We start from the raw sequence: 15,699 nt of genomic DNA on the forward strand, positions 1-15,699 counted from the left end.
TTTTCTTGTAAGTGAGATATTGTAGATTTTGATTCTGTTTGTAATTAATTTCTGGCCACCCTTTATTGAATAAAACAAAGAGATAAAGAAGAAACAAATTAAACATCCAAGGCCCATGACAGAGACACATCGCTTATCATCAAACATCAATACCAACCCCATATTAATTAAAACTCCAATAATTAAACTTTACGAGAAAAGAACATTCCTGAACTCAAAAAAATTATCACACTCCCTCCCAAATAAAAGATTCATTTGAAAATTTTGATTTGATTGTACTTATATATGTTAACCACCGCAAATAATCATTTTAACTTTTTTTTATATTTTATATGAATTAATTATAAAATTAAAAGAAACTTATATTTAGAAAGTAAATAATGGAATAACTTTTATTGACTTCCCACATATTTGACCTTAGAATTTGATTATGGCACCCCATGACTTTTACGAGGGTTACACACACACACATATATTGAGTCTCAAATAAAAAGCACATATATAAAATGTCAAACTCTCTCCAACGACGATACAAACACAATTTGAATCAAGTGTCTTGTGAAGCAATAATAGGGCCAGAAGGGACCCACTGATGAAGAGGAAAACAATCCCAAGTACCTTGTTCAGTTCTTGAAACAGTGAAGTGTTTGGGCATCCAATTTTGGCCACTTGATTCCCTTTCTTCCAATAGCTTTCTCTGTGCATTTTCAATGCATCTCTTTGCTTCACTTGCTTTGTCCCACTCTTTCCTCATTAAGGCTTCACTAACCTCACTCCAAACACTCGCTGCTTCTGTTGCCCACACATTCTGATATATGATACGCACAAAACAACCTCTTACCATAATTAACATCAATTCTTATGTACGTGTCCGTTGTGTGTGTGTGTGTGTGTGTACAAGTTGGCAAAGTAGAAACAAATATGTAAGATAAATTTTAATTACCTCTAAATTCTTGAGGGTAGGAGTTTGGAGACCTGAAATAACTTGTTTTGCATCATATATCACTTTAACACTCCCATTGTTTTTATCCTTAATTGCAACAGTTCTGCATTAAAGAATTCATACGGTCACTGTAATTAATGTTAGATACAGATATACTCCCTTCTTCAATCCTATTTATAAGATCGTACCTCATCTTTAATAGTGCAAGATTCCTAACAAAATTTAGTGAAATATTTGTGACTCGTTTCAAAAAAGAAAAGTCATTTATCGTCCCTTTCTTTCCTCCAAGGAGTATTAATTAAGCTAAAACAAGAGATTATTATGAGAGAAAATTAAAAGAAACTTACTTGTCCCAATGACCATCAATATCATATAGAACATTATTGGAAGAGGATGAGCCAAGAATCTTTCCTTTGACAGATCTGCGGTTTCCCTTAAAACCTAGAAAAGATCGACCTTTGTAACATAAATCAGCCACCAAACCTGTCTCTCTGCAACTTACACGAACGTTGCCAACCCACTCACTTCCGGGAATAGGAAGAAATCTGTATATGAAATTAGGGGGATTCCACTCATAAGTTTCTCCATGCTTCATCAACTTCAACATCCTTTTACCTTGTACTTGAACCTCGATTAACGTACCTGCGTTTTTGTTTACATAAGAAATTCATAACTCATAGTGAATATATATGATCAATATAATATTCGTAGGAAAAATAAGGGGAACATATATTTTCTTCCAGGTCCAAAAACAAAGCGTTGGTCTAGCTGGTGATCTTAATGGAGAAGAAAATATTTTGATGTGATTTTTTCTTTTCAATCCACAAAGTTTAAAACTTTAAGGCTTCTTTTGGCATCAGAGAGAGTTAGTTAATTGAGAAGAGAAGGAAGATTATATATACCATGGAACTTGGGGATAGGTCGAATGCTCCATATAATTTCCATGTTTTCCTTCTCGTCAGTTGCGTGGAGGGCTGATACTGGAGGGTGATGTGATACCTTAAAATGAAAAAATGTTAAGAAAAATAAAAATAACACAGATATATATTTATATATATCTTAAATATACTCTCTTATAAAATAATACTCAAGTCAAACTTCTGTTTTCTAAATGCTCCTTCGGTCTTTAATATTGAACCTAATTGTTGAGTTAATTTTGATTCTAAATATAAGACTTATTTCTCATATTTATCAATTTTTCCTAAATTACCTCTATAGATCTCTCTCAAGCATAATCAAATAAAAGAGTGAGAGAGGATATTAAGAAAGATGATTATGGTGTTTTAGGAAAAAGCATGTCATATTTCTTATAGTTAACTAACTTACCTAACTTCCTTAATCTAATCAAATTAGTTAAATAGGTCTTATATTAAGGATAAGAGGAGTAATAAATAACACTATTGTCTTGAGCAGTGCATAAAATTTGAAAGCTTAAGGTTTGGTATGTTTTGGATATTTTGGGGTGCCTATTCTTGTGTGGTGCTTATAAACTGTTTGGATAGGCTTGAGACGAGTTGTTATGCTTTACCAGCGGTCACTTCGGTCTTTATTATAAATTACTTGTAAGGGAAACTTTTGGTCTTGAATATAAGTCTGGGTTTTTATTGATTATTTTCTAATTTTACCCTCATTTAATTCTTACTGAAAAGAGAGAATGAAAGAGACGAGAAATATGGAAATGATTTGTAAATACAAAGAAAAAAAACTTTTAATAAGAGTAAATTAAAAAAATGCCATCAATTTAATGTATTATTTTTATATGTAAAAATGAGTTGTAAATAACTTATAATAAAAATCGAAGTGGTACAAGACGAAACTCTTGTCTTTTCCTATATTTAATCCATACAACGTAAGATCATTTCTTCACGACTCTTTCAAATGGTATAACCTAAATAAGTTACTTTTGTCAATTGTGATTGAGCACTGTACTGCACAAAATGGGCCCCACATGGGAACCGAATCTAGCCTAGAGATGAAGCGGCAGTGGTCATAGATGAATCATTATTGAAGCAAACCAACTCCATGCTTGGCATTGATAGTCCAAATTTAATGCAGTAAATGGGCAGTTGAGGAAAATGAGATCATGTCCATCAAATAACGAGAAGTAATCAATTATGAAGAAGATGTGAAATGTACTTACTGTTCTCTCTCTCTCTCTAAACTATAAAAAAGAAAAATTACAATGTATAATCTCACAAAAATAATGTAATTATCAAAAAATTTTAAAACAAGCCAATGACTTGACAAGTTTTAGCACAAAAAATTGGCAACAAGGCTCCATACTTTCACCCCTAATCGAGACTTTATAGTGATTTACTCATAATATTAATATTAAAGCAATATGCACATATATCTTAAAAGATTATTTAATTATACTGCTTTCTGTGAACTCGTTTAATTTTTATTTTAATCTTAAAAATAAATTTACAATCCACTTTATTCTTTATATTTATTCATTTTTTTTCCAGTTAATTCTTATATTACGGACCGCATGTAATATTTTGAAAGAGGAAGGTAAGGTTTAGGTACCTGCTCAAGTAAAACGTTAAGAGAAGAGTGAGAAACATGGTGAGTCTCACCAAGAATTGGATTATAAGGGGCAGCTCCAGAGAGATAAGGACGAGTTAGAGAAATGATCCAAGCCACCACATTTATGAGCCTTTCCAAAGGGCTCTCTCCTTTGTTGCACTTACTTAGCAAGTCTTCTTTTGATGAGTAAATCTGTTCTCCATAAATCTGAAGTTGTGACTTTGGGAAGTTGAACGTTACCGGAAGCTGCATTATATTATGCAAAAACATATTTGATTCAATCCCTATATGTAGTTTCTTGATTCGTAATAACAAGTGAATATATATTCTTTAAAGTTTTTGACTCGAAACAACTCAATTCGATGATGAAGGAAAAGTCTTGTATATATATTTTCATGGGAAACATATATATATATATATATATATATATATCATAAGAACATGCCTGAAAGGTAGAGAGATCAGAACCAGGGCGGACATGGGAGAAGAGAGAGAGAATGCGATGAAGAAGATTGGGAGCTGAATAATTATAATTTCCACTATCATTAGCTTCTTCTTCATCAACTTCTAATGAAATTGGCTTCGTTAATATCACTTTCGTCACCTTCTTCCCTTCTACCGCCTGCAACATCTTATAGTAAGCATACAAATATATATATGTCATCACTAACATCTCGACACACGAAATAAGAACAGTAGTGTAGAGAGAGAGAGAGAGAGAGAGAGTACCATTAGAAAGATGAGCTGATGTTGAAGAAGATCAGGGAATCGCAGATAGTGAGAGGGAGGAGAAAGGAGAAAGGAGAAAGCAACTGCTATATGGATGTGATATATATATATATATATATATTCCAAAATATAAGAAATCTTTTAAAAGAAATTATTAGTTCAAAATATGAAATGTTAACAGGGTAATTAATCACAATTTTCCACTTTTATCTCTTCTTAAAAGGATAAGAGAGAATTTTGAATGTAAGAAAAAGATATCAGAAAATTTTTTAATCATGTTCTTTAATAAGGATAAAATAGTTAATGTTTATCAATTTGTAACACACTTAATGGCTTAAATATGTATTGGCCTCATGTAAGAAAGCTTAAATAATGTCTTATGAAATGTACGGAGCATATATATTGGGGAGAATTACATTTAAGTCCTATAGAAAAGAAATAATCATTAAAAAATTCTAATAACAATCTGAACCGCTTGTAATGACAAATCTTACAGTAAGAATAACAACCTATAGAACTTGTTTTTAAATTATTTTTTTTATTTGGAACCTCATTATAATTTTTTTTTCCCTATATATTGTGGACTGCTATGTCATTGTATCCTGTGGTTGCTTTAAGGCCAAGTCTCCAACGGCTAGCAGGGGTTGGTTTTGGAGATGACAGTCAAGGAAAGGGACAGATCAGAGGCGGTTTCTCATATTTAATTGGTGCGATTTTCCCTCCTTTGGCCACGTGGGTCATGGCTGACTAACATTAATGAATTTTTTAAAATTAAAAGTTGAAAATTTTGGAAATTATAAGTTGAAAATATCATCATAGTTTAAGATTTATCATATACTCCCTCCATTCCTTATTATAAAAGACATTTGATACTTATAATATATTTCTATATATAAGAGACACTTAAAAGTTGTTTTTACTTTTTTATGTTGATTTTCTATTTTACTCATATTTATTGCCTCCAACTCACACTCTCTCTCCCTCCCACTTCTCTCTATTTTAATAATTTAATCGTTCTCTCTCATGCTCTCTCCTTATTAATGAGGACACTTTTGGAAAAAAAAATTATACTTTTCACACATTGATTGTTCTTAACTAATTTTAACTGTTTTTTTATCAACACAATTCAGTTATTCGTCTCTTATAATAAAGAACGGAGGGAGTATTTGATTAAGAATGAGAAGTTTAGAGAGAGAGAGACTAGAGTTTTTTTATAATAAAAAAAATTACCCTCATCTAGCCATCCCTCGTTACATACATATATACAAACCTCGTACTTAATATAAAAAAGTTAGTTGGCTAGCTTGAGTAAGTTAAAAAAATTAGTTAAATTAATTATTAGTAATAAATAAATATTGTTATTCCTAAAATATCCATATTAATTAAATATAATTGCTAGAATTACTATTATTACAAGAATTATATTAAAAAAATGGATAAATATAATAAACAAAATAGATTGAGATTTTATATTTATGATCAAAATAAAAATCCAACCAATTTTTATATTAAGGACCAAAAGTAGTATAATCATTTTACAAGGTTTAAAGAATAATTTAGAGAGGGATGAATTGCAATAACAACATATATTTTTTTAGGGTACCTTTATAACATTCATATTTTGCTTGTTTAAAAATTTTATACACATAGAAATACTATGAGAATTGAACTCTGTTTTTATAATCAGCTCAAATTCTTAAAGTATAATATAATTTAAATCTCCAAATTTCTTTTTAAAAAATATTAAATAGAGTGAAATATGCAAACCTTCTAAGATGCATCCAGCATCAAGGTAAAAAAATATTTTAAAGCGTAGGACGCACTTAAAAAATATTTGAGGGTATGAAATGTATCACTGAATACTTTTAGATGGTGGATGTACCTATATTTTATCTTAAATTATAAACATCTCTTTTCTATTTTCAAAACCTCTCTAAATCTCCTTAAAAATTAAATGTTATATATAGACTCTCCTTCTTTTGGAATTTTTGGATACATATACAGACTTCCCTTTTATTTTTAAGTCCATCCATCTAAAATCTAATTATCCTTTAAATCTTCTCAGGTCAAAACGCCCTATTTCACATAAATATCATCTAACTGCTATTTAAAGTTTAAACACTTAAACGTAAAATGATTTTGATACGAGTGATTTTAAAGACATTATTTTCACATGCATAATATCGATCACCTTTCGATTAAAAATAAATTTTGAAACTATATGTTTATTAATATGTTAACGAAAAAATTGGTTTAAAATATCATTTAAAATTCACAATATTATGAAAATAATATACTCCTCATTCCTTAATATAAAACCTATTTAACTAATTTGATTAGATTAAGAAAGTTAGGTAAGTTAGTTAATTATAAGAAATATGACATATTTTTCTTAAAACATCATAATCATTTTTCTTAGTATCCTCCTTCTTTCTCCTACTTGATTATGGCTGAGAGAGTATCCATAAGAATAATTTTAAAAAAATTGACCAATATAAAAAATAAATTTATATTTAGAATTAAAATTAATTTAATAATTAAGTTTTATATTAAACACTAAAGTAGTTTATATCACCATCAAGGGTGGTGTTGTCGTTTATCGAGTGCCGGTATAAACAAAAATAAAGGCGAAGAAAACGTGACCTAAAACTAAAACTAAAACAACGTTTTCAGCTTTTAATTTAAGAAAGTAGTTAAACTTCTACTCCTCCAATAAAGATACCAGACATATCACTTGTGACTCACCACGTCTTTATGAAAGTACTTATTCTGCCATTCAAAGACAGTAATTAATTTTTGTCGGGAAAAAAAGAGACTTATTGTTTTTATTTTATTTTTTATTTCTTTTTTTATTATTCTTTCACCAGTTAAGGGTATGTTTGGATTTACGTTGAGCAAAACTGACTTCTAACCCAACTTATTTTTATAACTGAAGTTAGAGTAAAAGTCAATTAGGATATGTATGAATAAGTGCTTTTAAAAAGTCAGTTGAAAAAGTTAAAAGTTGTTTGGATGATTAATAGAAAAATTAGTTTAGTTATAAAATGACTAAAAAGGACATAAACTTTATTAAATAGTAGTATTTGATATTTTATGTTTTTAATATGATAATATTTAAAAAAATACCTAAAATTATTATGATAAAATAAAAATAGTTTATTTGTGAGATTATAAAATAGAAATATTTGTTACCGAGATAATTAAACATATATAATTGATAAATATGAATATAAATTAAAATTTATTTGTTCTCTAGTTTGGGATTTTATTAGTGTTTGTTTAAGATTTTAATTCTTTTTCTACTGAAATCCCTTTTGGAGCCATTGCGGTTCCTTTGTTCCTAGCTATGGTGGATGAAATTGAGAAGGCGGGTGAGGCTAACAGAGGGAGAAGCTCGGAAAAGGTCGGAAGGCAACTTCCTAAACGCTCCAAAAGTTACAAATCTGAGCATTAGAACGCACCGATAGTTTGGCTCAAAAGTTAGTTGGCATCTTAATCCATCCAAACAACCAGTTGAATCCCAAAAAACCCCAAATCTCAGTTTTACACTTTCTCACTAGCTTTTATCCCTCCAAACGGAAATCCAAACATAACCTAAATAGGTGGCATCCGTACATGAGAAGCAGGTAGCCGTACCAATATATCGGCATGAGGTGGGGGAAGCGAAACATCAAAGCGCACCGTTTTGATGGGGTTCATCTAAATCAAATGGTCCTCCTAGTACCTTATTGCTGCCCGCGCAACTCCTCGGATAGGGGTGGGGAGGACTAGCCCTGTAGGTGCCAGTAGCAGAGAGCAGGAAGGGCAAAATGGTCCCCATGATATATTTTATAAATTTTGTATAATATTTTAATCCGGAGCTTGATTATTAATCTATGCAACCAACACCCGAAATATTTTTCCGGGAGTTAGAAAATATTTTGTAACGTATCCTTCTGAAATTTTTTTTTGTTTAAGTAGATTCAACGCCATGAAATATTTTAAGATGTTCAGGACTCTAAAATATTTTTTTTAATATGTTTAGCACTCAAAAATATCTTTTGATGCATCCAGCATCAAGGAAAAAAATATTTTTGGGTACCAAATGCCTCTGAAAAATGCTTTCTAATATTAGATATACCACAAAATATTTCAGAAGTACTGGATATACTTGAAAAAATATTTCGATATACTAAATTCACTTTAACCCTTAATCTATTAATATTGTTGAATTATCTGTTTGGTCTTCGATATTTTATTTTCATTAAAAGGTAGATTCTGTATGTAAATTTCCATTGATGTTTTCTGGGGGGGGGGGGAAGTTAAGCATAATGTGTATAGGTCACACGTCTATCCGAAATTTTCAGAGAGAAATATTTGAGGATTCAAATTCTTACTTTCATGCACCTGCAGCAGCAGTGGGGAAGAGATTGATACATAAATAAACCCTTTTCTTCAAGCATTCCAACAAATCACAAGACACAATTGGCATAACTTTAGAAGTGGAAGAAACAAGAAATCTCCCCTCACACCAGCTTACCTTTACACCCTATTCCATGTCATATATCTCTTGGACTATATATAAACCTAGCCACATACCTTATTTTCAACAAGTTACAAAGAATATTACAAGCATCACTTCCCTCTTCTGAGCAAACTAAGCTAACGTTGGTATCCACTGGCCAGAACAGGAATCCTTACCTTGTGCCCTCTGCTACCTTTCATTAAAATCTCCCCAAAACTATAGGTTCCAGTCACTGAGCGAACTGTAAGCGTGACGGAGAACTTTCGCGACGAACCTGGTTTGATAGTCATAGCTGGAGGGCTTACTTCAATGGCAACGGCTGGTCCCATTCTGGCTGTGATAACATAGGTTTCTTCCTCGGCGACATTTGTGACAGTGCGAGTGACGGTTCGTGTTCCCACAAGATGGGCAACTGTAATTGATGGAGTATTGAAATTTGATGGTTGGCCCATGCTACTGTTGCATGGCGTGTGTGTGTACTTCTTTACCTCGTTAACATCAATGCCGGGTGTGGTGCACAAGAACCCCAAGTAATCTTCGTATCCTACAAAACGAAGGGCAAATTAATGTTAGTCTCTTCCTCCTTTACCCTTTTTATTTCAATGTTAAATTTTTGTCAAAGGAACTCAAATTTTCAGTAGATGGAAAAATAAATGCAGAAATGGGAGTGGATAAGTGGCTCCGTATCTTAACGTTATAAACTCGTTAAAATTTATTTTTTGACTTCATCCTACGTGCTGCTGTTTCTATAACTTTCAACAAACAATTACCACTTCTATTTCAAATGGCGTGATCATGAACTGTTCTGCCGTTTTTTTTTTTTTTTTGCATGGCTCAATATTGTGCCATGAAAGCCAGTTGAGAAAGCGTTCTAGGGCATGGCTAAACCTGTTGTTTCATGAACTTTGCAGATCACGTAAGATTCCCTCGCAAGCATTACGTGGATGTCTAATATCTAATTCCGTTATTTAGCATGCATTGTGTTAACTTTTTTGCTCCACTGATCCTCCATACTCATTCCTGCCTTCCAGAAATTCATGCTTTCAAGCTATCTAATCATTCATCTATAAAGGTAACCGGACAAAGAAAATAGTCGTAAAGATGGAAGAAGAAAATAAACCTGCATCAAATATGAGCCCAGGGTCCAAGGCAGCTCTTGGATTAACATGTCCACTCCCATAATCAAAAGGAGTAGCCGTGACCAGCTTAAAAGCTTGTGTGTCGGAACTCTGCTGTGCTAGAAGAGGCCTTCCTGCTCTGTCTAGAATGGATGATGTTGTCATCAAGGACGACTTAATAGCAGCGGGGCTCCATTGAGGATGTTTCTGCTTTATAAGAGCAGCTATCCCAGCAATATGCGGTGCGGCCATGCTTGTTCCAGAAATCATTGCGAATCCATCCCCTGATCAAATAGCCACTTTAGCTCAATATTTTCTTTTTCCTCTTTCACCCAACACTTGATATTATGCAATAGCCTTCTACTCAGGAAACAAAGAAAACGCACTAATATTAGGAATTCCTAACATATTTTCCAGTTTTACTAAAAATCTGAGAAATCATACGAGCCTGGTTTCCATGATAACTTAGAAACAAGAGGCAAACTCAATCTTAGTTATAAAAAGATAAATGAAACGGTTCATTGGGATGCATCCTCTTCATCTCTGCCAGGAGGATATCTCATACTCTGGGCTTATTCTGAGTTACAATCCCTTGGTTTAGCCCAAAATTACCTTTTTTCCCCACAAAGATTTAATTGAAGGTTTTCATCCACCAACAACAGGGATAAAATACTCAACCGGATCACAAGTTACTTGCCTGCATAATTGGGTTCATCAGTTCCATTGGGAGACCAAGCAGCCCAAATCAATGAACCAGGAGCTAATATATCTGGCTTGAGAAGATCTGCCTCTTGGAAGCTGAAGTCCTTTATATTTGGCCCCCGAGAAGAGAACAATGCCACCTGTGGAGCAGATTTATGAAGAGTAGGCACCAAACCATCCCCTATATTACCTGTACCTTTGAAACTCTTCACGCGCCCTGTCCAGTCTCTTGGTGTAGAGGTATTATAATAATCTATAAGTTCCTGAACAATAATGATTTCAAGCAACAAATCACATGAACAATAATGATTTCAAGCAACAAATCACATGATGAACAGGGAATGATTGAATTTTGTATACTTCAGAAATTAAAAAGGATCAACAAAAAAGTAGAAAAAGTGAGATAAGTACAATAACTCAGTAAGTGGCAGGAGATACATGAATGAGATCGTACAAATAAAAGTTGGCAATTATCTCATTTACATGAGGTGAGTCAGTTACCTTTGTGTTGCTGACATCAGTGATAAGAATCCCAGGGATGCCAACGGGAACTGGATCAAATTTTGTTCCAGGAGAAACATTTTCCACACAAAGAACAAATCCGACAGCACCAAGGGCCTTGGCTGTTTCAGAGACTTTCTTTATTGATGCAGTACCAGAAACAAAATTGAAAGAATAGCCACAAAGAAGAATATTCCCCTCCACCAATTTCTTGCTCAAGACTTCTGCTTTCTGGCAATCTGTGGGGCTGTACTTCATAACTGAAGAATCTAGCAGCACATCATTGGCAGCAACTAATTTGTATGTTTGATTTGGATGTGTGGAAGCTGCATATTGCCATTAGATATACTTTAGTGGCACTCAAATCATGCATGCATGGGAGAATAACAGACAATAAGTGCAATGCGGTGTTATACATGCGCTTTTTGGGCATGTGGGAGAAAATCGAAAGAATGAAAAAAAGACTGTTCTGCTTTCTATCCCCGCCCACCTTTTGATATTTTACCCACTATATAGGGAGAAAAAAAAAAGTTAACGCCAAGTGCTTTTTCTGGATTATAATTTTCACCACAATCTTCAACAATATATTTTCAAGAAGCATTGCACCAACTATTATAGCATATATCCAAGTAAATGCAGTATTAAAATGGATAACTCACGTGACAGCCCAATTCCAGCTAACATTTTTCCATTTCCAAGGGTCAGATGGTTCTTATATCTACGATCATCAACCGCAGCTGCCACAGAAGCTATCCAAGGACTATATGAAACCAAGGTCTTAGGAAAAGGACCACCATTTCCAGCAGCCTGCGCAACAAATACACCTGCTTTCACAGCTCCAAGAAGTGTAGCATCGAAAGGGTTCAAATATGTCGTCTTAGTAGTTGCTGGAGGGCTATTTGGTCCAACTGACAGACTCAGTATATCCACCCCATCATGCACAGCCTGTGAGCAATCAATGCTTAATATTTAGAAATTTGAGATAAACCCGGCAACCAGGAACCAATAGTTATAAAACATGATAATGTGGAACAAATTTGCAAGATAAAATTTTAAATTTTATATTAAAAATTTACGTATTAACCTGATCAATTGCAGCAACTACATCAGCAACATAGCCTCCAAAAAGCCTATACAGTGCCTTGTACACAGCAATCCTGAACACAAACATGTCAGGTGTCTGATGCAACAGATACTATAGTTATAAGTTGAAAAAAGAACAATTAGAAGTTATTCTTCTTCACCTTGCACGGGGAGCCATTCCACTTGCTTTCCCGAATTCATACCCATTCATCCTCACAGGAATTCCATTATTTCCAGCTGCAATAGCAGCTGTATGACTGCCAGACGTAGATTCAAGGAGTACAGAACAAATATTAAAAGCTATAAATTAGACGATATGGCCTTAAGCAAAAGTGTGAATACTAAAGCATCGAGTAATTTGGATGCATACAATAAAAAAAAACCACTGACCACATAATTTCCCCAGTTCAGACTAAATGAACGGCAGAAGGCCATTAGGAATAAAATCAAGTCAAGTGAGACTTTCCTTTCATATCAATTAAGGGAATAGTTATAAATATAATATAACCCAAAAAGAAGTCCTGAATGCTTCCAAGTAAATAGGCAAATAAAGAATGAAGCAGGGCCCAACCTTCCATGTCCATCCCCATCTAAGGGAGAAGCAAAGTCAATAGACGGATTAAATGCCCCAGCAGCTATCGCAGCTTGAGCAAAATGTTGTGCTCCAATAATCTTCCCATTGCAGAAGTCCTTCTTTGTATCTGGATCAATTTCACATTTTCCTCGGTATCTTGGAACTGGTCCATATGGTTCGGTGTTGCGACTGGCAAAGCTTGGATGGTGTGGATAGATTCCAGAGTCTACAAATCCAATCACAATATCTTCTCCGGCCCTGTCAAAGCCACCTCCTGTTGGCCATACCTCTGTTGGAAGCCCCAAAAATTGTGGCGTATGTATTGTAAGTCTCTTCACTTTCCAGTCTCTCTCTACAGATTTCACTCCAGGAGCACGTCTAAGGGTTTCTGCCTACTAATATAAGAGGATAGCGCAATGAGATTAGATTGAAAAAATGCGTGTAAACAACTCATACTTAAAATGTAAAAAATGGAATAGTAAAAGAATATTACAAGAGTTCACCTGTTCAGGGGAAATATGAACAGCAAACCCATTTATAAGATGACTATAACTGTAAAGTTTCTTGTAGGTTCCCCGTTCAAACAGCATCCCAAGAAGCATATCATGTTTACTCTCAAGGTGATGAGCATAAGAAGTTACCAATTCACTGGAGGAAGTTGAAAATATTATAAAATGTGAGCAAGCACACTTGTTATAATATCCATTTCTTTGTTTATAAAGTGCATAAGAGGAGCATATAACAGCCAAAAGACAATTTATTTTAAGGGGAAAAATTGTACAAACAGCAGGGGAGTGGGATGGTACTAATAACATCATGTTCACTCAAGAAAAAAGTAATCAAGCATTAGCTATAGACCAGTCGATGGAAATAGAAGAAATATGAATATACCTGATCTTTGTACTGATTAGAACAGCTTTGACTCAGAAATAATTGATAATATTTCGTTGCGATAATAATTATAGCATTTCCTTCTTTGTACCCGGAAAAAGCAAGTAAAAAATCTTACACAAATAACTAACGAAACAAGAGATTATGAAAACATATTGATGACTTTTCCTCACCAGTGAAAATTACTAGACTCAAAAGGATAGACATCTCACAGATCAAGAAACACATCAGAAAAATAACACAGCACAATATATATTGCCTCCAAGTTCGCCATATGTAATCACAAAGAAAAGGCCAAAGCAGACAAGCAATGAATGCCAGTTGGTCCATAAATTCGTTACCAAGAGTAGAGTTTTCCAACCTTTCAAGAATGATGGAAAAGATGCAGTACCTCTATTTCTAAAAATTTCAAAACCCAAAAAGAAAGATTGCAAATACCTTGTGGTGTCAATCTTCTCATCAGATTCCACAGCAATGGCTTCAAACCCATCAAGACCTCCGGTGTAACTTATGACAGGTTCACCTTCAATAGTTACTACATAAATCTCGGCCTTTGCAGCAGCCAAAAGAGATGATAAAATTATAAGGACGCACTGGAAGTCTGACAACCCCATGTTCACTAGCATCAATTGCAATGGATCATAAGATCTGTTTCACCATGCAAACAATTTCTGTCGGTTACATAAGACGCCAATTCAATTGCTAAATTGAAAAGGCAATTGTCAATGGAAGTCAGAAATAAATAACTAAAACTAAAATTGAACATAAACGTGCATGCTGTACCCTGAGATTAAAAAGGGCGGGAAGTAACAGCCTTTTTTTCCTTCTTTTTTCCCCGAACTTTCGGTATGAAACTATGAAGCTTTTTCCCCAAAAAAAGAACATTATTTGTTTTCATAATTTCATCTAAACCCAAGAAGTCACAGGGGCACAGAAAATAACGCCAAAAGTCGATATTTTCCATTTTAGGAACTAAATACATTTTAAAATAAAGAAATATAAATATTAATATTATTAAGTTCAAGTAAACCAGCTTGGAAAACTCTACCGATTGAGCAGAACCGCAAGAAACAAGCACCACAAATAAAAAAGATTTCCGAGAGGAAGAAAGCACAGTAAACGTATGCAAGGCAATGGGAAATATATATATATATATATATATAGAGTTTTGGAGTGAAAACAGTCAGGGAATGTGTCTCTCACGAGTAAAACAGAAGCATCAGACCGAGAAGCCAAAACAGCAGAAAACATATAATGATCTTAGTCGTTCATTACACAACGAGAAAGCGAACAGAAGAATTAAACTTACATTTCTAAAGTTGAAGCAATTACTCAAACGAAACCAGCTATTTTCAGAATTCAACGCAAGTCACGAAATGTACCAGTGTCACTTGGATCCGGATGGCTCCAACTCGCATACAGTCCAAACCAAAAACAGCACGCAAAGCTGCGAATAAAGCCAACATTCATCGGAACCCAAAAGAAAGAAGACAAAGAAGGCTCTTCAGAGAAAAGAAAGAAAAGCGACCAGTAAGTAAGTAAAGCAGAAGATCGTACTGAAAGAAAGGGGGGGGGGAAGGCAAATCAAATGCCACCACACTCACAGTCACCAGAAGTTAAAACACACCGAATCAGGGACTCTGGCACCAGAAGATGAAATGACAAAATCGCAGAATCACCGGTGACGATCACAGGTAGGATCAAGCAAAGAGAGTGCCGTACCGCATTCACATTGCCATGATCGGAGATCCAACGGTCACCATTAAATGCCAGAGAGAGATCAAAGTACGAGATCCTAGTGAGGGAACAGTGCTAGAGTAAGGAGTGAGAGTGTTAGGGTTTTCCTTGAAGGTAGTAGCAGCAGAGAGAGATTGAGAGAGACAAGAAGGCGAAGAAGGAGGAGGAAGCCATAGATTTAAGGGAATTAATTAATTGATATTTTTTTATAAATAAATCATATCAATTTTTTTTTGGGACTGTGTTAACTAATCAAACTGTGGAATCAGCATCACTCTAATTACCATATTTCTTTAAAATTTTTAGAAAAATTCTGACTTTTTCGGTTCTGATTTGCCTTCTCAGATGAGGAAAATATATTGTTATTCTTTTTCTCTTCATAAGTGAA

At 34.0% G+C, this 15,699-nt stretch overlaps 2 protein-coding genes across 8 annotated transcripts; both read right to left on the bottom strand.

Moving 5' to 3' along the window:
• Window positions 1-365: 365 nt before the first annotated feature.
• Window positions 366-4,272, bottom strand: LOC114731133 (oxysterol-binding protein-related protein 4C-like). 2 transcript variants are annotated; one of them, XM_028918254.1, is made up of 7 exons: window positions 4,202-4,272; window positions 3,918-4,094; window positions 3,473-3,718; window positions 1,846-1,942; window positions 1,291-1,585; window positions 944-1,046; window positions 366-808 (listed from the first exon to the last, which is right to left on the bottom strand). In XM_028918254.1, exons 1-7 carry the CDS (start codon window positions 4,202-4,204, stop codon window positions 548-550), a joined length of 1,182 nt encoding a protein of 393 aa, XP_028774087.1. In that variant the 5' UTR covers window positions 4,205-4,272; the 3' UTR covers window positions 366-547. The 2 variants fall into 2 exon arrangements, with proteins under 2 accessions (XP_028774087.1, XP_028774086.1); XM_028918253.1 differs by having other exon boundaries at window positions 3,918-4,103; window positions 4,202-4,264.
• A 4,309-nt stretch (window positions 4,273-8,581) lies between these two features.
• Window positions 8,582-15,445, bottom strand: LOC114731191 (subtilisin-like protease SBT2.5). Of its 6 annotated transcripts, none has more exons than XM_028918323.1 (12): window positions 15,297-15,445; window positions 14,884-15,021; window positions 14,013-14,222; window positions 13,187-13,331; window positions 12,681-13,075; window positions 12,271-12,366; window positions 12,111-12,183; window positions 11,686-11,971; window positions 11,027-11,352; window positions 10,521-10,788; window positions 9,826-10,107; window positions 8,582-9,249 (listed from the first exon to the last, which is right to left on the bottom strand). In XM_028918323.1, exons 3-12 carry the CDS (start codon window positions 14,198-14,200, stop codon window positions 8,843-8,845), a joined length of 2,466 nt encoding a protein of 821 aa, XP_028774156.1. In that variant the 5' UTR covers window positions 14,201-14,222; window positions 14,884-15,021; window positions 15,297-15,445; the 3' UTR covers window positions 8,582-8,842. The 6 variants fall into 6 exon arrangements, with proteins under 6 accessions (XP_028774156.1, XP_028774157.1, XP_028774152.1 ...); XM_028918324.1 differs by having other exon boundaries at window positions 14,957-15,021; window positions 15,202-15,445; XM_028918319.1 differs by having other exon boundaries at window positions 15,202-15,445.
• Between the last annotated feature and the right edge of the window lie 254 nt (window positions 15,446-15,699).

Source organism: Neltuma alba, unplaced genomic scaffold (assembly GCF_004799145.2).
Source record: "Neltuma alba isolate B1F8T4 unplaced genomic scaffold, ASM479914v2 tig00012806_pilon, whole genome shotgun sequence".
NCBI classification, from domain to species: Eukaryota; Viridiplantae; Streptophyta; class Magnoliopsida; order Fabales; family Fabaceae; genus Neltuma; species Neltuma alba.